General features: G+C 52.2%; 1 protein-coding gene across 1 annotated transcript; it reads left to right on the forward strand.

The window, feature by feature from the left end:
* Positions 1 to 3,887: 3,887 nt before the first annotated feature.
* NAA40 (N-alpha-acetyltransferase 40, NatD catalytic subunit) lies at positions 3,888 to 21,808 on the forward strand. The gene is made up of 8 exons (XM_066251839.1): positions 3,888 to 4,151; positions 10,446 to 10,541; positions 12,090 to 12,142; positions 17,685 to 17,780; positions 17,870 to 18,028; positions 18,207 to 18,290; positions 19,050 to 19,127; positions 19,400 to 21,808. The coding sequence occupies exons 1-8, from the start codon at positions 4,146 to 4,148 to the stop codon at positions 19,539 to 19,541; spliced, it is 714 nt and encodes a 237-aa protein (XP_066107936.1). The 5' UTR covers positions 3,888 to 4,145; the 3' UTR covers positions 19,542 to 21,808.
* The last annotated feature ends 1,690 nt before the right edge of the window (positions 21,809 to 23,498 follow it).

The following is a 23,498-nucleotide window of genomic DNA, read 5'->3' on the forward strand; positions in this document are numbered from 1 at the left end:
TGTAGAGATAAAGAAACTGAATCTCAGAAACTATAGTTACTTTTCCAAAGGTCACAAAACCCCAATGTAGCAGACAGGAGTTTAAACCCAGGCCATTCTGACTCCAAAGCAAGCTGTCTACTCTCCCAGGGGACCTGAGCGGAGCAGAGCCCATACTGAGGGCAGCCCCAGGGACTCTGCTGTGGGGCGGGAATAGGGCCTTGGGCTTTCCGAGCTTTTCAGGGAGCCTAGATGATGTCACTTTCTCAAGAGACTGTAGGCTCACCTCCCAGGCCTTGTCTGGTAGCCAGTAAATTCCAGCAGCCCGGGGGAGGGGGGGTGGGCCCAAGAGTGGGGAGTAGCAGAAAAGACAGGGCACAAGGCCATCATGGTGGCAGGCATCTGTTCCCTGAAACAGCTGACCGGGAAAGTTCAGTGTGGGTAGGCCTGACCTGTGGTGGTGCAGTGGATGAAGCCTCGACCTGGGACGCTGAGGTCGCCGGTTCGAAACCCTGCACTTGTCCGGTCAAGGCACATATGGGAGTTGGTGCTTCCTGCTCCTCCCCCCTTTCTCTCTCTCTAAAATGAATAAATGAAAAGAAAAAGACAAAAAAAATAGTTTTAAAAGAAGAAAGTTCAGTGTGGGTAGAGAAGAGAAGCCAACGCAGGAAGGGGCAGGGCGCTGGGGTGGGGGTGGAGCTCGTTCCTACCTTGCTCCACTGCTCCCTGCTTCCAGGCCCTGAAAAGACTGCTCCTCCCCTCCCAGAATCTCCTTTCCTTCTCCCCCTTCAAAGGGAAGTGGACCGACCTGTGGTGGTGCAGTGGATAAAGCGTCAACCTGGAATGCTTAGATTGCTGGTTCAAAACCCTGGGCTTGCCTGGTCAAGGCACATATGGGAGTTGATGCTTCCTGCTCCTCCCCCCCCCCTCTGTCATTCTCTCTCCTCTCTAAAAATTAATAAAAGTAAAAAAAAAAAAAAGGTAAGTAAGTGGAGATGTCCCCTCTTCCCACCTTGGCCACTCTCTCCACCCTTAGCTCCCTCTGTTGGTCCCCAGAGCATTAGCAACCAGATTTTCTGAATGAAGAATTGAATACAGGCTGAAGATTCCTTCTTGTCTACCTACACTCCCTCCAAGTCTCATCCTGCCTCATCCAGCTTTAAATACCACCCATATGCTTACTGTGCTGAAATCTTTATTTCCTGCCTGGCCCTTGCCCCTGAGCCCCAGACTCTGATTACTCCACATGTCCCTGTGAATATCTAAAAGACATCTCAGAACAGACATGGCCAAACCGGATTCCTGATCTTCCCCTTCCCCACCCCCACCTGGCTCCTTGCAAAGTAGCCCACATCTCAGTTGAAGCCACTCCATTTTTCCAGGAGCACAAGCTAAAAACTTCAAAGGTATCTTAACTCTCTCCTTTCCTTCACACCCCACATCCACTCTGCCAGCAAGTCCTGTTGGCTCTACCATCCACATGTGTCCAGGCCCTGACCCCTTCTCCCAGCTGCATTGCTATCCAGTTGGTGCCAGCACCACCGCTCTAGCCTTGGTTAGACCAGTGGCCTTTGTCTTGCCCTTGCCTTTTTTTTTTTTTTTTTTTTTTTTTTAACAGAGACAGAGAGAGAGAGTCAGAGATAGGGACAGACAGACAGGAATGGTGAGAGATGAGAAGCATCAATCATTAGTTTTTCATTGTGACACCTTAGTTGTTCATTGATTGCTTCCTCATATGTGCCTTGACCGTGGGGCTACAGCAGACTGAGTAACCCCTTGCTCAAGCCAGCGACCTTGGGTCCAAGCTGGTGAGCGTTTTTGCTCAAACCAGATGAGCCTGCGCTCAAGCTGGCGACCTCAGGGTCTCGAGCCTGGGTCCTCTGCATCCCAGTCCGACAATCTATCCACTGCGCCATCGCCTAGTCGGGCCTCATCTCCTTCAGATCTTGACTCAAATTTCATCTCATGCTTGCCTTCCTGAGCATCCTAGTTAAAACTATAAACCCTGGCCTGACCTGTGGTGGCGCAGTGGATAAAGCGTTGACCTGGAAATACTGAGGTCGCCAGTTCGAAACCCTGGGCTTTCCTGGTCAAGGCACATATGGAAGTTGATGCTTCCAGCTCCTCCCCCCTGTCTCTCTCTCTGTCTCTCCTCTCTAAAATGAATAAAAAAAAATAAAACTATAAACCCTGACCTTCCCTATCCTCCTTCCCTGCTTTATCTTCCTCCATAGAATGCATATCATGTATTATGAATTTTACCTGTTCATTTAATTGTCTGCCTCCTCCTTCTAGTTCTGTGAGAGCAGTGTCTTTTCCGTTATTGTTTTCTTTGCTGCCAGAAACAGGACCTACCATATGGTAGGCACTCAGCAAATGTTGCTTGAGTGCCTGTGTTGGGGCCACTGCCATCCTGAGCACTGGTGATGTGATTAATGAGCAAAACCTGATGAAGTCTATGAACCTTAAGTCCTGGGCAGCATTTTTCCAATTTTCATATGTTTGACCCTACTTGTAGAGCTCTCAGAAGCAAAGACTCTGGATCCACCCCTGGATTTTTAACTTTTTGTGTGTGTGTGTGTGTGTGTGAGAGAGAGACAGACAGGAAGGGAGAGAGATGAGAAGCATCAACTTGTAGTTGCATCACTTTAGTTGTTCATTGATTGCTTTCTCATATGTGCCTTGATCAGGGCCTCCAGCAGAGTCAGTGACCCCTTGCTCAAACCAGTGGCTTTGGGCTTCAAGCCAGCGATCTTTGGGCTCAAGTCAAGTGCAAATTGGGATCATGTTGAGGATCCCACACTCCAGCTGGTGAGCATGCATTCAAGCTGGCAACCTCTGTGTTTGGAACCTGGGACGTCAGCATCCCAAGTCTATCCACTGCACCACTAGCAGTCAGGCCCTCTGGATTTTCTGGGGATGGGCCCCAGGGGTGTGCACTATGCACAAGGTCCCTGGGTAATTCTTTTTGTGTGTGTATGTGTGTGTGTGTGTGTGTGTGTGTGTGGCAGAGACAGAGAGAGGAACAGATAGGGACAGACAGACAGGAAAGGAGAGATGAGAAACATCAATTCTTCGTTGCGGCTCCTTAGTAGTTCATTGATTGATTTCTCATATGTGCCTTGACCGAGGGGTTACAGCAGACCGAGTAACCCCTTGCTGGAGCCAGCGACCTTGGACCTAAGCTGGTGAGCCTTGCTCAAACTGGATGAGCCTGCGCTCAAGCTGGCGACCTCTGAGTCTTGAACCTGGGTCCTCGGCATCCCAGTCCGACGCTCTATCCACTGCACCACCGCCTGGTCAAGCGAGGGGTCATTCTAATGAAGGTCAAATAGAAATGAATTTTGGTCTTCTGAGACAGACTGAAATACTGTCCTGGACGCCTGAGGTCTCATTTTCATAGCACCATCCACTCTCCATTAAAGAGTTGTTACATGCCTGTCTCCTCTCTAAACAGTATTTTGGACTGTGTTGTCACAGTCTGGTCTGTGCCTCTGGTCTCAGTACAGTCTAGGTGCAGGTAAATGTTTATTGAGTGCACGAATGAATGGAGAATGAATGGTGACAAGACGGATGAATGACTCGGGTTGGAAAGGATCTTCAAGAGTTCACGATCTCGGTGGGAACGTTTCCAAAGACTTCCCCTAGGCCCCAGGGTTGCAGGAGGGTCTGGTACTTCAGAGGTCGTGACGGTTGGTTGTTTGAAGGTGGCAGTTCCACGAGCTGCCTGAGGCTGGGTAGGGCCGCAGAAATGCTGAGTTCAAGGGCTATAAGGCCACCCACCGGGCTGCCCAGAGGCGCGCTTCTCTCAGCAAGACGCAGCCGTTGCTATAGTTACAGACGCAGTCGGGAGAGAAGGGGGCGGGTCTAGGATACACGTCATTGTTAGCGCGACGGCGCTGTGAGACTCCCGCCCCTTTCGGCAGCGAGACCCTCAGCCCGCCTCTGGAGCTCTCCACCTGCACGCCTCTACACGCTTTTCCCCATCCCCGGCTGTGCGCAGGCGCGATGCCCACCAGGACGCGCCGGGGAGCCCGCGAGGCGCATGCGCGGTGCGGGGCCCGCCGTCGTTCTGCTGTCGCCGCTGCCACCGTAGCCGCCGTTGCCGCCTCCCTGCCGGCAAGTGTGGGAAAGAGAAGCTGAGGGCCGCCGCCGCCTTTGCCGCCATGGGGGTGAGTGAAGCAGAGAGAGGATACGGGAGGGCCCGGAGCGCTCCCCACTCCACGCGTCCCTATTGTTCCTGAACCCCCCCCTCACGTGACCTCGACCCCTCCAGCCTCACGTGATCCTCAGCCCCCAAATCGCCCGACTCCCCCATTCTAAGTGTCCCCACGCCCGGCCCAGCCCGGGGGGTCTTCTGGGGAGTCCCCTTCTTTGGGCCCCACCCCCTCGGGTGCGCTCCGCACTTCCCGTCCGCCCTGCTTTTCTGGCTGTTCTGTTATGTTCTTGGCCTCCCCTTTCCCCCACGGGCATGTTGGGGTCTCACTCTGCCCCACCGCCTTCCCCAGAGGTCACTGTCACCTAGTTGTCACCGGCTTCACGGCTTCCCACTTCTTAGGCCAGACCTGGCCTGGAGGCACCTGAGGCTGAGAGAAAAGGCGGCACTCAGCCAAGGTCACACAGACAGTGACCGGGGGCCAGACCCCGACTCCGGGCTCCCGAGTCCCCTGCCGCCGCGCTTCCCGCTACACGGATGCTCAGTAAAGCCGGCTCCCCTCCTTTTTCGAAACCTCTCCACCAGGTTCCTCCTGCTTCTGAAAAAGTCTCTTCCTTTCCAACAGAGGCCCGCCTTAACGGCCTCCGGGACGAAGTGAGCGAGGTGGTGCTTATCGTTGCCTGAGCTGTTAGCAGTCGTAGTGCGGCAGGGGGCTTTGCAGGGGGAAACTGTGCAGAAGGCGAGCCCGGGGCTGGTGATGGCCCCCGCCGCCGACGGAGGGGGACGACTGTTCTGTGGAAAGCCTCCTGGAGGTGCGTTTTGTGCCCCTCTCTGGCACGTGCTGGTAGCGGGTTGGCAGAAATTATGCGTATGTGCCCGGTGAGTTCACCTTCCTGAGTTCCAAGTAGAGTAACATTGGTCACTCTCCTAAAATGGAACTGGCTCTTCCTGTGTACATTATTAGTTTTTACATGGGATTTCCCCCACCTTTAGGGAGCACTGACTTAGGAGCCAGAGATACTTCCGTTCCAGCCCTATTCACCGTCTGACAGCATGACACTGTGCCAGTGACACGGGCTTTGTGAACCTGAATTTCCTCGTACATGTGATGAGGGTGGTGGTACCTCCCCCTTAGGATAGATGTGAGGATTAAATGAGATAGTGGAGGTACATAGCCAAGTAGATGCCTCTTAAATAGCGACTGTTACTTTTGCCTCTATTCTCAGCACTAACTTTAGTTATCTAAAATAGATTGGTGCTATTTTTACTGTAGTGCATTGGATTTGTCCCTACTGTTATTATTAACCTAGTTTTTTGTTCTCACTCAAATAGTTATTGACTGAACAAATTGACTTGTTAGACAAAAATAGTTGTCTAATCCATGCCAAAGCACTTGATGTAATTTCGTTTCAAAACACATTCATCATGTTTCAACAAGGAATTTGGGATACTGTGTATTTTATATGTAGAAAATCAAGTCTAGAGACTTTTGGCATATTTAACCTAGAATTGGGTGAGAGATCTCAGACCCAGCTCTTGTTGAAACTAAGTGGAACCTGTGTGCTCAGTATCACTCACTCTGTCGGTGTCTGTCCAGCGTGAGCCGCTCTAGACTGAGCAGAAATCAGGAAGTGTATCGCGCCGTTCCGGGTCGAGGCTTCCTTGTTGGCTGAGGGGAAGTAGCAGGCCTCAGATACTGTGATCCTTGGTTCCTTCAGGGCCCCAGTCTTATTACTCCTTTACTGATGCGTTTCTCAGAGTGGCTGCTCCCTAGTCTCTTCTGGTCTAAAACTCACTGCAAAAAAGAGACTTGGGTTTCCTTCCCCGAAGCAGAGCTGGAACCCTCTCGTTACCCTCACTCCTTCTGCGTGAGGGCCGAGAGCGCATGTCAGGAAGGTCATCAGAGTGGTCACCCTTCAGCAGAGGGCCCTGCTCTGTCTGATAGCCTGACCTCAAGCCAAGAGAGGGTGGCATCTGATGGGGCATCGTACTCTTCAAAGTTCTTTCCACCTGGTGTGTATTGTCTTTCGGAATTGAAATTTAGATATCTCCCTTTGCCTAAAACAAAGATTCTTTTCAGATCTTGAGTACTTTGTGAGATGGGAGCATTAACACTGAAAATCTAGGAGATGCCTAGCCTTCCTTTTTTGAAATTCCTTTTCTGAAGGGTGCTTCCTGCTCCCATCTGGGTGTTTTGTTTGTTTGTTTTTAAATTTCTCTGGGTCAGAAAAGTGAATGTAGAGATACTAATTTGGTAGGAATAATAAGGGGAGGAGTTTCACAGCCGTAGGTAAAAGCATTTCTATATCACACTTATAATGTGTCCTATACATGTAATTGATGTAGTAGTGGAAGGCATGAGGACTCTGGGTTCATACTTGGATTTCAGTCTTGGATGAGTCATCAGTATGAATTGAGTATCTGCTGTTTGCTGAGCACTGGGTGTGAATTTGCAAATACAACAGATAACCTCTACCTCATGACCTGCAGGGTCTAATGCAGGGGTAGTCAACCTTTTTATACCTACCGCCCACTTTTGTATCTCTGTTAGTAGTAAAATTTTCTAACCGCCCACCGGTTCTACAGTAATGGTGATTTATAAAGTAGGAAAGTAACTTTATAAAATTTATAAAGCAGAGTTACAGCAAGTTAAAGCATATAATAATAATTACTTACCAAGTACTTTATGTTCGATTTTCGCTAAGTTTGGCAGAATAAATTTTTATAAAACAACTTACTATAGTTAAATCTATCTTTTTATATATACTTTGGTTGCTCCACTACCGCCCCCATGAAAGCTGGAACGCCCACTAGTGGGTGGTAGGGACCAGGTTGACTACCACTGGTCTAATGGGAGTGGAGGGAGGTGGTAATTAGGAAGACTTTGAGAATTCTCTTCACTGGCTCTGTGACCCTGAAAGTTATCTAGCCTCTCCGTACCTCAGTTTTGTCATCAAAGAAGTGGGTACACATACTTGCTGAGTTATTGTGAAGAAAGAGTAAAATAAATCACCTTTATTAAAGTACTAGCAGAGTGTCTGACACTGGTAGGCCACTAATGGGCCTGATGTTAGCCCCATTTTATGGATAAGGAAATTGAGGTTCAGAGAAACTGAGTAACTTACTGAAAAGAGATTAAATAACTTGCCCAGAGTCACACAGCTACACGGTAGAAGAGCTGAGAATCAAATCCAGGTCTCTTGACTCAAAATCCCACACTCTTTATTATATAAAGCTCCCTTGGGAAAGACACTTAACCACAATGAGCTCTACTGTTCACTGTGCTTATTTCCCGTTTTAATTAGGAGAATTTTCCCGTGTCCCTGCTGGATAGTCTTACCTCCTCAACATAGGGCAGAGCTAATTGGAACATTAGGAGACCACTTTTCCTGGTGCGCCCCAGGTTTGAGGGGAACCCTGCCTTCCCGCCCGGCCTGCCTCTCACCCCGCGTGCTGGCAGCTGAGCACTGACCGGCTCTTTCATTACCTGCAGTCTGGGGCCGCAGCAGCCCCGAGCCTTGCTCCGAGGACTGCCTGGCTCGCCTGTTCTCCTGCATGAATGAGTCCATAAATCTCCTGGAGGCCCGGGGTTGGCCCTCCTGCTGCTTGTGCTTCGGAACTACTTGGTGTGCTTAGAAACGAGATCTTGTAGAGGGAGCCCACGTTTCAGTGCTTCTGGGTCCCGGGAGTCACGCCTGCCTTCCAGCGCTTTTGATCCTTCAGCTCTGTGTCATGTGGAGAGAGAGCTGGCTGCGGGGTGGAGGAAGGGCGTTTGCTTCTGCTGTGAAGGGCTGCTGATCCTGGCCTCACCTTACAGCTGTTCTGTGAGGCCAGGATTGCGCTCCATTATTCTGGTGATGCTGTCATGCGTCACGCCGGGGTGAAGAGGGACATTGGTGGCCTGCCTGATGTTGAAACACGTGTTCTTCCTGCCCCATGGCACAGCCCTGAGACCTGTCTCCGCTTTCCCTGATCATTGCCCTCACCTCAGTATGGAGATAGGTCTTGGGGTGGCACTGTGTTGACATGCCATGCCAGCCATTGCCAAGCCAGAAGGGTAATGAGAGGTGGGTTGCTGACTTGCTGCTTTGAGGGCTCCTGAGGTCGCATCTTGACCACAACCTTGGCTGGGCTGAGAGGGTCTCTGACACTGATGCAGGCTCTACCAGTGGGAGACGGCATGGCTGGTGGAACCAACACAGGATCTGTGCCCCCTGGGGCTCAGTGTTCCCTCTGCTATTGACTCCTCGGGGACTTGTAATGAGTCACACCATCCCTTTGAGCCTCTGTTTCCTCATGTGTAAGGGAGGTTTCTGCCCTGGGAATGAACCAGATAATGTTTGTGAAAGCAGTTTGTAAGCTGAATGTGTCTCAGTGTTGTGTGGCAACCCAGACTCCTAAAGAAAAAGGCAGGTACTCTAAGAGCTGTGTGTGGTAGAGAGGGGCTGGGTCTGGGTCCAGATCCCACGTTATGAGAACAGTTTGTTGTCTGCTGTTCCTCCGGAGAGGTAAGAAGTGGGTCTAGCCTGGCTGACGGCGTGGTGCTCAGCCTACAGATAATAACTAGCTGGTGTTGGGTGAATTTATACCAAGAAGGGCAGTTCATGTGAGTTCCTGGTAGCTGAACTCTTGCCTCCTGGTTGCTTGAAGTAGGAGTAAAACTGTCGTTCCTAGCCCTGGCCAGTTAGCTCAGCGGTAGAGCATCAGCCCGGCGTGCGGGGGACCCGGGTTCGATTCCCGGCCAGGGCACATAGGAGAAGCGCCCATTTGCTTCTCCACCCCCCCCCCCTTCTTCTCTGTCTCTCTCTTCCCCTCCCGCAAACCAAGGCTCCATTGGAGCAAAGATGGCCCGGGCACTGGGGATGGCTCCTTGGCCTCTGCCCCAGGCGCTAGAGTGGCTCTGGTCGCGGCAGAGCAACGCCCCAGAGGGGCAGAGCATCACCCCCTGGTGGGCAGAGCGTCACCCTTGGTGGGCGTGCCAGGTGGATCCCGGTCGGGCGCATGCAGGAGTCTGTCTGTCTCTCCCGGTTTCCAGCTTCAGAAAAATACAAAAAAACAAAACAAAACAAAAAAAAAACTGTCGTTCCTGGGGGAACCAAGGGTAAAATTTATCCTGAGAACCTTTACCAGCAGCTGGTTTTTCAACTCAGGCTTTCCTGGGACCAATCAGGGTCCACTGAGGTGTGACTGCAGGTGGTAGAACCTCTCTGGTGAGCTCAGAGCCACCTTCCCAGTGCCTCTGGGGTGCCTTTGGCCTCAGCTGGGCTGAGTGTGTGTGCTGCTCTTGTCCTTGGGTGTGAGAACAAAAACTGTCACTTACTGAGCATGTGCCGTGTTAACCCTCACGGGCTTAACACTGCCAAGTAGGTATTAAGGACCCCACTCATTAGATGAGGAAAGGAGGCTGTGTTTTGCCTGGAGACTGTAGGGACGAAAGAGCAGAGAGGCTTTGGGTAAGATCTGATGGGCTCTTTCCCTGTTACCCGCCTTTTACAGGCTCAACAGGATCTGCTCTGGATGCAGTTGCGGGCGGTTTGCCGTTTGCCACTCTGTGCAAGGACAGCCTTCCTTTGCTCCTCCCTGCTGCCTGTGTGGCTGCAATTTGGCCTTGTTGACCACGTGTCACATGGCCTCTGTCCCCAGGTGAACCCCTTGGAGCCCTTCACTCTGCCCTGTTGCTACTGAGTGCCTGGTGTGCCTGCCACTCATCGGCCTTGGCGGGGCTGCACTTCTGGGGAACAACTCTGTCTCCTGAAGCCAGAGTAGAGTGCCTTGGCCCTAGCTGAGAAGGGGGCCCAGCTCCTGAAAGGGCTGCTCTCAGACTGGAGCTCTGTTGGCTGAGGCCAGAAGACATTGCAAAGGCTTTGAATAAACTTATACTTAGGAACAGCTGTCTGCAGCTTCCTCAGATGCCAGCTTCCCCCTGAAACCTGCCCGGAATCTGTCTAAAATTAGTTGTTCCCTTAGGAGGAGAATGGTGAGAGAGTATTTCTTAAGCATCTGCCAGGAGCCAGGCTGTGCTGCAGGCATTGTCTCGTGTCTCACTGGGTCCTCACGATGATCCAGCAGCCCTAAGGGTCAGTACTCGTCCTGACAAGGAAGCTGAGAAGTCTAGTGATACTGCCAGGGTCTCACCACTAGAACTCGGGTCTTCATCACCCCAGCAGGTGAGCAGCAGCCAGGATTGGAAGTTGCTGCGGCTGAGGCCAGGTCTGTGGACACGGACAGACCCTTTGGTTTCTCAAAGGTAAAGTCAAGCCATTGGGTTGGCCGCAGCCCTTCAAGCCAACTTTGCTTTTCTCTGTTGCAGAGGAAGTCAAGCAAAGCAAAGGAGAAGAAGCAGAAGCGGTTGGAGGAGCGAGCAGCCATGGATGCTGTCTGTGCCAAAGTGGACGCAGCCAACAGGGTGACTGTCCCCTCCTCAGCCCCTTCCTCGTGGAACCTCAACTGGGTTTTTAGTTTTACTTCTTTTGGTGCCACCCTGTGGCAGAATGGTGTTACTACCCAGGCACACCTCTGCGGCCTCCTTGCTGAGGAAAAGGAGCCAGAATGAGCCTGGAAGAGTTTGCAGGTGGGCCAGCAATCGACCCACATGTGGATCCACAGGGAGGTGGCTGCTCCTGTCTGGGGGGTCTCCTTACCAGCAGAATAGGGTCTGGAGAAATTTTTGTTAGGATTTTGCATTTTGGGGAGGAAACCTCCCTTTGTAAAATATGGTATAATTTTCTCATTCATTCCTTCAAACACTTATTGACTGCCCGTGAAATACCAGAGGCCACTCTGGGACCAGGAAGATATTACCACCTGGTTTCAAGGGGCTGTAGTCAGGGCAGGGGTAGCTGTCATCTGAGCACCAGGTGAACCCAGCTTTCAAGCTGAACCAGAGAGATTCTGGTAGTCCCACTGCCTTCGTTTCTTTTTGTTATTCTTTGAGCCAACTCAGTGAACAGTCCATATTTATAAGGCTGTGGCTCAGGGACATGATTCTCCATTTTGGGTTTTGACCAGGTGAGGTTAGTTGGGGGCTTCTTAGAAGTACACGGTAGATCAAATGGCCTCTCTGCTTTGGATAGGTGAGTAGTAAGCAGGTTGTATGCTCATAGGCCAGTAGTAGTTTTAGGCTAGTAAAGTCTTTATTTTTTTATATATTTTTAATATTTTTATTTATTTATTCATTTTAGAGAGGAGAGAGAGAAGGGGGGAGGAGCAGGAAGCATCAACTCCCATATGTGCCTTGACCAGGCAGGTCCAGGGTTTCGAACTGGCAACCTCAGTGTTTCCAGGTCGACGCTTTATCCACTGCGCCACCACAGGTCAGGCAAAAGTCTTTATTTTTTACAGAGACAGAGAGTGAGTCAGAGAGAGGGATAGACAGGGACAGACAGACAGAAAAGGTCTTTATTTTTTAAGTGAGAGACAAGACAGACAGGAAGGGAGAGAGATGAGAAACATCAACTCAGAGTTTCGGCACCTCAGCTGTTCATTGATTGCTTCTCTTATGTGCTTTGACCAAGGGGCTCCAGCTGAGCCAATGACCCCTTGCTCAAGCCAGCTACCTTGGGCTTTAAGCTGGCGACCATAGGATCATGTCTATGCTCCCATGCTCACGCTGGTGAGCTGCGTTGAAGATAAATGAGCCTGCACTTAAGCCGGCGACCTCAGGGTTTTGAGCCTGGGTCATCAGCATCCCAGGTCAACATTCTATCCTCTGCGCCATAACCAGTTAGGCTAGTAAAGTCTTTTCTTATCCTGTCAAATGAAGCTAAGGTAACTCTCCTTGGCCTCCTTACCAAAGCCTCCCTCTTACGTATGACGTCAGAGCTGAGGTAGATGGCGAGCCCATAGGAGGGAAGCGCCTGGTCCCGGAGCGGAGCCTCCTGTCGTGGGTCTGCCCAGTGTCGGGCTTCAGAGCAGAGCGTGGGTTTGTGCTACCCTCTCTCCTTTCCCTCTGCAGCTCGGAGACCCGTTAGAGGCTTTCCCAGTGTTCAAGAAATACGATCGGAACGGGTAAGTGTTCAGCATTCCCAGCTTTCATCTGTGAGTGTCTTCAGGAGCTCGCCTTTTCAGAGTAGACCTCATCAGACTCAAGTTTTCCATCCTTCTTTTTCAGAGAAGGGCCAAAATGGTGGCTGCTGCCCTGGTGATATAAGAGCCCCCAGTAGGGGGACAGAAGAAGCCATAAATGAGCAAACATTGCATAGTCTCAGACTGATGTCACTAGGACTTCTTATTCTCTCTGGACAAAGAATCATAGAGCTAAAACATCTGAAAAATCATCTAGGCTGACTCTCATCTTACACAGGGAAAAACTGAGGCTCAGAAGGTGAAGGTGATTTCTGAGTTCACAGTTTCTATTCAGCAGCCATAGGGGCTTTAATTCCTAATCCAGTGCTCTTTCCCTCGCTGTGTAGTGTAATTATTAAAAGCCACTTACAGCCCTGGCCGGTTGGCTCAGCGGTAGAGCGTCGGCCTAGTGTGCGGAGGACCCGGGTTCGATTCCCGGCCAGGGCACACAGGAGAAGCGCCCATTTGCTTCTCCACCCCTCCGCCGCGCTTTCCTCTCTGTCTCTCTCTTCCCCTCTCGCAGCCAAGGCTCCATTGGAGCAAAGATGGCCCGGGCGCTGGGGATGGCTCCTTGGCCGCTGCCCCGGGTGCTAGAGTGGCTCTGGTCGCAATATGGTGACGCCCAGGATGGGCAGAGCATCGCCCCCTGGTGGGCAGAGCGTCGCCCCATGGTGGGCGTGCCGGGTGGATCCCGGTCGGGCGCATGCAGGAGTCTGTCTGACTGTCTCTCCCTGTTTCCACCTTCAGAAAAATGAAAAAAAAAAAAAAAAAAGCCACTTACAATTGCTTCTCGGCCTTTTGGCTAAGATCAAGTGTAAAAGCCACTTACAGGCTTTGTGACCCTGGACAAATTACTTAACCTCTCTGTGCCTCAATTTTCTAATCAGAAATGGGTCTAATAATAGTGTCTTACTGATGGAATCGTCAGGAGGATTAGATGTAAAGCATTAGTGCCTGGAGCAAGCTAAAAGCTACATCAGTGTTAGCTGTTATTACTGCTGTTATTATTACTAATCTAATTTACTGTAGGATCTGGATTAGAACGCCCACCCCTTTCAGTCCTCTTGGTTTATAAAATAGGAGGCATAATCTGTTTTATGAGAGATGCGTTGGCTGAGGGGAAATGGGGGTTATGGTTTTAGAGAATCACAACTGTGGGTTTGAATCATAACTGTGCCTCTTATTAACGATAACTTAAACCCAACAGTCATACCCTGCAATCCTCATATTTTAATCTGTTAAGTGGAATGAAGATGCCACCCTTGCAAGGTTTTAATAAAACATATGAAAGGAATGTATCCATCTCTGTAAATAGCAGCCGGTATGAATATTTTAATGAACAAGATAGACAAATGCAAATATATGAACTATGATGCAAAGACTAGTAGGCAGTGCTGTGTTCCTTTCATAGCTGAATTTCATGATACCACATTAATTTATTTATGCTTTCTTTTTTTTTTTTTTTTTTTCTTTCTTTTTTCTTAGTTTTATTCTGAAGCTAGAAACGGGGAGAGACAGACAGACTCCCGCATGCGCCCGACCGGGATCCACCCGGCACGCCCACCAGGGGCGATGCTCTGCCCACCAGGGGGCGATACTCTGCCCCTCTGGGGGGTCGCTCTGCCACGACCAGAGCCACTCTAGCGCCTGGGGCAGAGGCCAAGGAGCCATCCCCAGCGCCCGGGCCATCCTTGCTCCAATGGAGCCCTGGCTGCGGGAGGGGAAGAGAGAGACAGAGAGGAAGGAGGGGGTGGGGGGTGGAGAAGCAGATGGGCGCTTCTCCTATGTGCCCTGGCCGGGAATCGAACCCGGGTCCCCCGCACGCCAGGCCGACGCTCTACCACTGAGCCAACCGGCCAGGGCCTATTTATGCTTTCTGTCTGTGATGAGACATAGTACAGGTCCTCTGGTAGCTTTGTCATTCAGCTTCCGGGGAGGCCTTTTTAAAAAAATTATATTGATTTTAGCCTGACCAGGCGGTGGCACAGTGGATAGAGCGTTGGACTGGGATGCGGAAGACCCATGTTCGAGACCCCGAGGTCACCAGCTTGAGCGCGGGCTCATCTGGTTTGAGCAAAAGCCCACCAGCATGAACCCAAGGTCGCTGGCTCCAGCAAGGGGTTACTCAGTCTGTTGAAGGCCCGCGGTCAAGGCACATATGAGAAAGTAATCAATGAACAACTAAGATGTTGCAACGCGCAATGAAAAACTAATGATTGATGCTTCTCATCTTTCCATTCCTGTCTGTCTGTTCCTCTCTATCCCTCTCTCTGACTCACTCTCTGTCTCTGTAAAAAAAAAAAAAAAAAAAAAAATTATTGATTTTAGAGGGAGAGAGAGACAGGACCATTGATCCATTCCTGCATGTGCCCTGACCGGGGATCGAACCAGCAACCTCTGTGTTTTTGGATGATGCTCTGACCAACTGAGCCATCCAGCCAAGGCTGGGGAGGCCTTTGACACAGTTTGGAGACCCCTTACTGTGATAGCTGTTAGTGTTCTAAATTCTTACTTTTATTAATTTTTTTAGAGAGGAGAGAGAGAGAGAGAGAAGGGGGAGGGAGGAGCAGGAAGCATCAACTCCCATATGTGCCTTGACCAGGCAAGCCCAGGGTTTTGAACCGGCGACCTCAGCATTCCAGGTTGACGCTTTATCCACTGCGCCACCACAGGTCAGGCTGTTAGTGTTCTATATTCCACGTTGCCGCTCTCTTCCACAAATATGGAAGAGCTCTGAAGGAGTCATTGCCAGCCGACTCTGGGCTCCTTCAGTGCCTGGAATTTTGTGTGTCTGGCTGTGGTCCTACTTTCATGAACTGAAAGAACTTGGATTAGTGGCGAATTCATACATGCAGACCGCCCTTTGGAAAACCCATAGCTAAGATGGACACAGTGCTTTGGTTGGGCATTGCTGACTGCTACGTGGTCAGTCACTACTTAGAAAGAAAGGAGGACTTTTCTGAGTCCGAAAGTTCCAAATGTGCAGGACTGAGCACATGTGCAGCTCACATGGTGTGCCAGTTAGAGGGGTGCTAGCAGAGGTCCCTGAAAGATACTGCTGTGGGGGCTCCATAAGGACTTTGAGTTGCCAACTTCAGTCCCTTCGGGGTGTGGCAATATCTTTTGGCCAAGGCATTTCACTGTAATTGACTTCATTTCATTTGGGAATAAATAGCAGATTAAGATACCTTAATGCAGTGTTTTCAAAGATTATAGGTTGAGTCTATAATCCTCACACAGCATCGGGGTAGATAACTTTTCCTTTTATTTTATTTTATTTTTTTGAGAGAGAGAGATGAGAAGAATCAACTTGTAATTGTGTCACTTTAGTTGTTTATTGTTGCTTCTCATACGTACCTTGACCGGTGGCTCCAGCTGAGCTAGTGGACCCTTCCTCAAGCCAGTGACCTTGGGCTTCACTCCAGCAACCTGTGGGTTCAAGCCAGCAACCACGGGATCATGTCTGCAATTCCATGCTCAAGCTGCCGACCCCACACTCAAGCTGGCGAGCTTGTGCTCAAGCCACCAACATTGAGGTTTTGAACGTGGGACCTCAGTGTCCCATATCAACATCTATTCACTGTGTCACCACCAGTCAGGCAGGGTGGTGAACTCTTCCGTGGTTGAAAAACACTGCCTTAATGTCTACAGCAGGGGTCCCCAAACTAGGCCCCCGGGCCGCATGCGGCCCCCTGAGGCCATTTATCCAGCCCCTGCCACACTTCCGGAAGGGGCACCTCTCATTGGTGGTCAGTGAGAGGAGCACAGGATGCGGTGTCGCTCACAGTACTACTTCCGGTGACGCAGGATGCACGCGTCACGGCTTCGGAAGCGCGTCATATCCCTTGTTACGGCTGGCAGTGACAAATATGGAACCAGACATTGACCATCTCATTAGCCAAAAGCAGACCCATAGTTCCCATTGAAATACTGATCAGTTTGTTTTTTTTTTATTTTTATTTATTTTTTTATTTTTTTACTTTTATTTATTCACTTTAGAGAGGAGAGAGAGAGAGAGAGAGAGGAGAGAGAGACAGGGGGGAGGAGCTGGAAGCATCAACTCCCATATGTGCCTTGACCAGGCAAGCCCAGGGTTTCGAACCGGCGACCTCAGCATTTCCAGGTCGACGCTTTATCCACTGCGCCACCACAGGTCAGGCCTGATCAGTTTGTTGATTTAAATTTACTTGTTCTTTATTTTAAATATTGTATTTGTTCCCGTTTTGTTTTTTTTAAATTATGTACAGTGTACATAGGGATTTGTTCATAGTATTTTTTTTTTTCATTTTTTTCTGAAGCTGGAAACAGGGAGAGACAGTCAGACAGACTCCTGCATGCGCCCGACCGGGGTCCACCCGGCACGCCCACCATGGGGCGATGCTCTGCCCATCCTGGGCGTCGCCATGTTGAGACCAGAGCCACTCTAGTGCCTGAGGCAGAGGCCACAGAGCCATCGCCGGCGCCCGGGCCATCTTTGCTCCAATGGAGCTTTGGCTGCGGGAGGGGAAGAGAGAGACAGAGGAAAGCGCGGCAGAGGGGTGGAGAAGCAAATGGGCGCTTCTCCTGTGTGCCCTGGCCGGGAATTGAACCCGGGTCCTCCGCACGCTAGGCCAACGCTCTACCGCTGAGCCAACCGGCCAGGGCCTGTTCATAGTATTTTTTATAGTCCGGCCCTCCAACAGTCTGAGGGACAGTGAACTGACCCCCTGTGTAAAAAGTTTGGGAACCTCTGGTCTACAGCATTTGCTATTTTAGGAAAAGTATGGAGTTGGACCTGTTTAGTCTTATCAGCAGAGAGCACTTGCAGTGTCCCCAGGGGAGGTGACAGGTACACTCCTTAGAGTGAGGTGTGGGTCATAGTCTTGGAGGTCTCAGAGGAGAGTGGTAGATAAGAAGGAAGAGGACTCATGGGAGCCCAGTGAGGAGTCCGTTCAGAATTAAAGCAGAAGGAAAAATGCCTCAGGGCAGGAACTAAGGGAACAGAAGAGCTGAGCGTTTATAACACAGTGCAAAAGAGATGGCAGAGCAACGAGGTAGCAGAGGGGGACAGAGGTTCATAAAGAGCCACCTGTGCCTGACCTGTGGTGGCATAGTGGATAGAGCATCTGACGGGACTTCTGGGGTTGCTGGTTCGGGGCCCTGGGCTTGCCCGGTTACGGCACATACAGGAAACAACTACTATGAGTTGATGCTTCCTGCTTTAAAAGAAAAAAACAACAACAACAAAACCCCACCTGTGATGACCATGCAGGGAGGCAGGAAATGGGACTTGTGGGCAGGCGGCGGGCCTATGGTGACAGTTGTTAATCGCGGCCCAACAGGCTTAGTTGCTTTGCAGCACCTTCTTTCGTGTTCAGGAAGGCAAGACATGGTGCGGCCATTCTGCATGGATTGGCTCAGATCAGGCATGCCTCACGGTCCAGCTTTTAGCTGCAGCCACGCAGGGCTGGAGCCGGCTGCCTATGCCTCCTTTTCCTCTTCTCAGGTTAAACGTCTCCATTGAATGTAAGCGAGTGTCAGGGCTGGAGCCAGCCACCGTGGACTGGGCCTTTGACTTGACCAAAACCAACATGCAAACCATGTAAGCACTCCCCAACCACAGGGATCTCTTCCCCAGGCTGCCTGTCCAGCCCCGGAGTTCCCAGTCCTGGCTGCCCCTCGCTTTCCCAGGTATGAGCAGAGTGAGTGGGGCTGGAAGGACCGAGAAAAACGGGAGGAAATGACGGATGACCGGGCCTGGTACCTCATTGCTTGGGAAAACAGTTCCGTCCCTGTCGCCTTTTCTCACTTCCGGTTTGACGTGGAGTGTGGGGATGAAGTCTTGTACTGGTAGGAGCCCTGGCGGGGGGTGCGGTGGAGGGAGGAGCCACGACTGCTGCTCTCGGCGCGGCGCTCCTGCCGGCTGGCTCAGTCATGTGCCTGTCTGAGTCTGGGGGCCACCAGGGCCGCGGGGGCCTCTGACCCTCCACAGCCTCCTTGTGCCCACGCCTCTGCCTTCCTCCCCCAGCTACGAAGTGCAGCTGGAAAGCAAGGTGCGGCGGAAAGGCCTGGGCAAGTTCCTCATACAGATCCTGCAGCTTATGGCCAATAGGTAAGGGGGCCACCATGTGTCACAGCTGGGAGAAGCTGAAGCTCGGCTGGGTAGGACAGTGGTCCCCAACCTTTTTTGGGCCACGGACCGGTTTAATGTCAGAAAACATTTTCACGGGCCAGCCTTTAGGGTGGGACAGATAAATATATCACGCGACCAAGACAAGCATCAAGAGTGAGTCTTAAACGGATATAACAGAGGGAATCTGGTTAGTTTTTAAAAATAAAACATCTTTCAGACTTAAATATAAATAAAACAGAAATAATTATTTGTAAGTTATTTATTCTTTCTCTGTGGACTGGTACCAAATGGCCCACGGACTGGTACCGGTCCGCGGCCCGGGGGTTGGGGACCACTGATGTAGAGCATCGTCCTGGTGTGCAAAGGGAGGAGCTGCTTCTGTGGTGCCGTGTTCTCTGAGCCTCTGTGGAGGGCAAGGCTCATGGGAATGTTCTGGAAGAAAGGCCTCTGGAACCCTCTCAGCAGGATACTCTGTCCTGCTGTGTCCCCAGATTTTGTACCTTCACCTCAGTGCGTAAGGGGGACTGGAGAAGCCAGTCGGGTCGGGGGCCTGCTGCCCATGCAGTCCCGCCAGCCCTCTAACAGGGCAGCCCTGAGCGCTGCGGGTCCTAGACAGGCTGGCTCAGGGCTCAGGATTCACCTGAGGAGCCAATGGGAGACGGCTGGCAGAGGCACAGGAGAGCAAGCACGGCTCAGCCTGTCTCTTTCTGCACAGTATTCTCTCTGCTTTCTTCTCAGCACACAGATGAAGAAGGTTATGTTAACGGTGTTTAAGCACAATCATGGCGCCTACCAGTTCTTCCGGGAAGCGCTGCAGTAAGGAGCTGGGCCCCGGTGTGGGACTTCCTGCTCACTGCCTCTTCCTGTTCCTGGTCCCCATTCATCCCAGCGCCGGTGCTCCTGGGCCAGTGGGCGTGCGGGTTGGGGATTGGTGAGGAGGCCTGGGAGTACCCTCTGGGTTCGGCTTCTGCCCTCCCGCACCTCACTCCTAGGGGTCTCACAAGTGTGGCTGGTGGAGCAGTTCTTGGGCCAGGGAGGAAGGCAGTTGACTGCCTGCAACCAACCATTTCCTCCTGCCTGCCTTGCAGATTTGAAATTGATGACTCTTCCCCCAGCATGTCTGGTTGCTGTGGGGAGGACTGCTCCTACGAGATCCTGAGCCGGAGGACCAAGTTTGGGGACAGTCAGCATTCTCATGTGGGTGGGCACTGTGGTGGCTGCTGCCACTGAACTCCCAAGCCAGGATGCTCTCTCCAAGGCCTGCCCTCTCCCTTGGCCTCACACCACTTACCAGGTGCCCTCAGAGCTGTGGCCACTGCGGCCCAGCACATGCCAGGCTGCACCCTGGGAAGGAGGGGTCCGAGCTGCCCTCGCCCTCTCTCGAAGAGCAGAGTGCCAGGGGGAAGCAGAGGGGAGGCGCTGAGGGACGAGCTGATGGAGGCCTAGGCACGACGTCACCCTTGCACGGAGGCTTCTCACTCCGCTCCTGCACCCTCGAGCGTAATCTCTGACTTCTCAGTAGCTGGATTCCTGCCCCCTCCCACGCTTGGACAAATGAGTGTGTACACCCACCTTTATGGAAGTCCTGGAGCCCTGTGCCAGGGTCTGGCTGGTCCTCAGAGGCATGGGCTGGGTGGGAGGTCTGGGCAGAGAGCTTCAGAGAGACTCCTGCTTTGTGGATGGAACGCTCTGATGGGGACCCAGGAAAGTCTTTTGTACCGCAACAGGGAAGCAGGGGTGCTTTCTAGCTGCTCGTATGGATCCAGAGTGGAGTCGACCCAGGGGCAGCTGACTGGGAAGAGGGCTCTCTCTCCCCATTGCTGTGCAGGGGGGAGGGGCTGAGAGGGCCAGAAACAGGGTGTCCAGTGGGGTCGCCATTGCTGCTTTGGGCTTTTGGACTTGGCTGCATTTTAAGCTTAACCTCTTGATCTTATGGCCGTGGCTCAATTTTTTAATTCGTAGGAAAAAGCCAGAGGTCCTACTTGTTCCTCTCCATTGCCCCTCACTGTTTGTCCCCTGCCTCTCACCCCAGATACCTCTCTTTTGACTCTCAAGGGAAGAATAACATCAGGGAGCCCTCGCCTTCCTCCAGAACGACCTCTCATTCCTGGCATATTCAGTGCCGCTTCCTCTCATGTTGGTGCTGATCGCTCTCTGCAGGCGGGCATCCCCCTGTTCAGAGAGCCCTGAGCCAGCAGCAGGCCCTCAGCCTGCAACCCCAGCCGTGTCCTTGCTGCCTCAGTGCGGCGCTAGTGGCACTGGTGCCACCAGCCGCAGCGCAGGCTGCAGCGGGACTGCCTGGCTGGCCACGTCAGCTGCTTCCTCTTCTAGGAGTCCCCCTGCGGCAGCGGGCTGGTGCGGTGGGGCAGAGGCCTCCCCTCACAGGACATGGTGTGGGTCAGAGCTGCCCTCCCCTGGTCTCTAGGCCTTGTTCCCCCTCCAGGGAAAAGTGACCAAATCCTTATCTAGGAAAAAGCACCTAACACCTCCCCTTAGACATCCTTGAGCTCTGCTTTAAGGAGTGTCTTCGAGTTCTAGCCTTTGTGGAGTTGCTGTCCTAGGGCGCTGCGGTCCTCCTCACAGCCCACCTGCCGTCCTGACTGGCGGCGGTGCGGAGGGGTCTCCGGGAGCTGTTCCTGCTAATGGCCCAGGGTCTGTGCCCGTGACCTCCTTCACCTTGCCCGGCCCCTGCCGACTGTGGGATGGGTCACTCCCTAGGAGAGGGCCCTGAAACTACACTGGAATAAGCCCCCCATGTCCTTGCCCTGCTGGCTCCCAGGGGTTTTTACCCGAGGGGGAGAGTTTTACCTTCTAGGGCAGCATTGATGGGCTTCTGAGAACCATGCGGTGACAGAAGCATGTTAGGAAGAGTGTGTCTTCTGAGCCCCGTTTCTCAGAGGACACAGTGGTAAATTGTCTGAGACACTGCTTTCTGATACCTCCCACTCAAGGGGACCAAAAGGAGCCGCAGTGTAAATCCCACATACAGAGAGTCCTGTGTATGTTCTCTCTCTAGTCATTGGACACCTGACCCATGTCCCTTGGTGGACAATGCGCTTGGTGCCACGCCCTGCTTGTCCAGCCGCTGCACCACTTCCCCAGGGACTGGGGTGGGCGAGGCACTGCCTGAAACCTTCAGGTCGCTTTTGGGGCGCTGAGCCCGTGCAGGTCTTAGCCTCAGTCTCTCCACGTCCACAGGTCTCGGTTGTGAGACATATAGCAGGCCTTTTCCAGGCTTTTTCATTTGTTAAGAAACATTAAAATGTTTTTTAAGATTTTTCTTTTAGTTGTATTTACTCTCTTTCAGATTATCTTTGTTGCTGTCAGATGTGCATATGACATGGTATGGTTTTTAACCCTTTCTGGGTTTTTTAGAGGAAACTTTGAAGATAGATTCTTTGATATATTTTTTTCTTATCACTGGAATCAAAGGGAAAAAGTGATTTCTTTTTGCATTGGTTGTATTTGTATGTCACAAATAAAAGATACTTTGTTCACCTTCTGGGATGGTGCCTGCTGCGGGGTGCCACGGGCAGTGTGGGCTCGGGACCGTCCCAGAGCTGGGCCGCCAGCCTGGGAGGCGTGCAGATGGCCCACGTCCATTCCTGTAAAAGCAGCTTCGGGCCTGAGAAACCTTGGGGTGTCTGGGCAAGCAGCCAGAGGGGGGAACTGAGACCAAGTGCATGTGTTTCTGCTGCTTCTCTGAAGCCCTGGGCAGAGGGCACAGGTCTGAGGGGTATCTGCCTTGCATCCTGGAGAGAGTCCCAAGCCAGCATGACACCAGGCATCCGTGGCTGAACATGAACTCCAGGGTGCTGGATCGGGGTTGGGTAGATGAGGTTGTCCGTGTTTCCTCGCTTTTACTTTATTGGGTTAATCCGAATATTCTTTGTCTCTTTAAAAGATTCCAGCCCCCTCTTCCCTCCACTCACACTAGGCAAAGTCTTGAAGGAAGAGGAACTTGTTTCAGGCCTGACAGGGCAGGAAAGTTATGGGCCAAAGAGGCTCCGTCCAGCCCCTCAAGTGTGCCTGATGGAGTGATGCAGCCTCTCTCCCTCGGCGGGACCCTTGCCAGTCCTGGCCCAGGTGGAGGAGGGAGGAGAGGCAGGATGTGGGCCAGGAGCTAGGGCCCAGAAGTGCTTCCTGTGAACACCAAGGGGCTGACCTGTGTGGTGATCGTAGATACGATCTGTTTTAAGGCTGTTTTAGCCCCAGGCAGGAATTCCTTGGAACGTCCATCCCCTTGCCTCAGGATAAAGGGCCAAAGTTGGGGGGGGGGGGAGCCCCACAGAATATCGGTGCTCTGGAGGGTCAGCTGTTGGGGAAAGGAGCAGGATTATAGCTGCCCACTGGGGGCCAGCATGTTGTGGCCTTGCCCTGTGGGCAGGGGCACACCCAGGGGATGGTCTGTGCAGCGCTCTTTTTAAAAAAATTTCACTGAATTTATTGGGGTGACATTGGTTAATAAAATTATTACAGGTTTCAGGTGTGCAGTTCTGTAATCCCTCAATTGTACATTGCACTGTGTTCACCACCCCGAGTCAAGTCTCCCTCCCTCACCATCTACCCCCTCTACCCTCCCCCCTCTCCCGCCCCTTTTCCCTCCTGCACAGCTGTCTAATCTCTGAGGCGCAAAGAAAGGCATCATCGTCCTTGGGAAGGGAGAGCATTTCGGTGGCTACTCCTGCAACATTTCGCTTGTAACAAGAAGTTCCTTGTCCTTGGAAGGCTGTTTTAGCCCCAGGCAGGAATTCCTTGGAACGTCCATCCCCTTGCCTCAGGATAAAGGGCCAAAGTTGGAGAGGGTGGGGTGCTTCCTTCCTCTGCACCCTCCACCTTCCTAAGGGGCCGGAGCCCCTCTTTGGTCTTCCAAGCCTCAGCCTCCCCCCTTCCTTCAGCTGCAGCCTAAGCTTGGCTTAAGTGGTGGCACTGGCTGAAACGCTGCACCTTCAGCAAGCAGGTGGAGCTGGCTGCCCCGGCCCCAGCACCTGCAGCCCCACGGACCCCTCTCTGGCCCGGGCCCTCACGGCCATCGCTGGTCAGGACGGCAGGCGGGCAGCATCTGTGGGGGCCTTCCCCGTATGTGCATGCACACACTACACTTCCATGATTCTTCCAAAGTGGCCAGGGGACCTGTGAATGTGGCCTGGGGTTTTAGGACCCTGCTGTGAGACTTTCCTTCTGTGA

The sequence above is a fragment of the Saccopteryx bilineata genome, chromosome 1 (assembly GCF_036850765.1).
Source record: "Saccopteryx bilineata isolate mSacBil1 chromosome 1, mSacBil1_pri_phased_curated, whole genome shotgun sequence".
In the NCBI taxonomy this organism is placed as follows: domain Eukaryota; kingdom Metazoa; phylum Chordata; class Mammalia; order Chiroptera; family Emballonuridae; genus Saccopteryx; species Saccopteryx bilineata.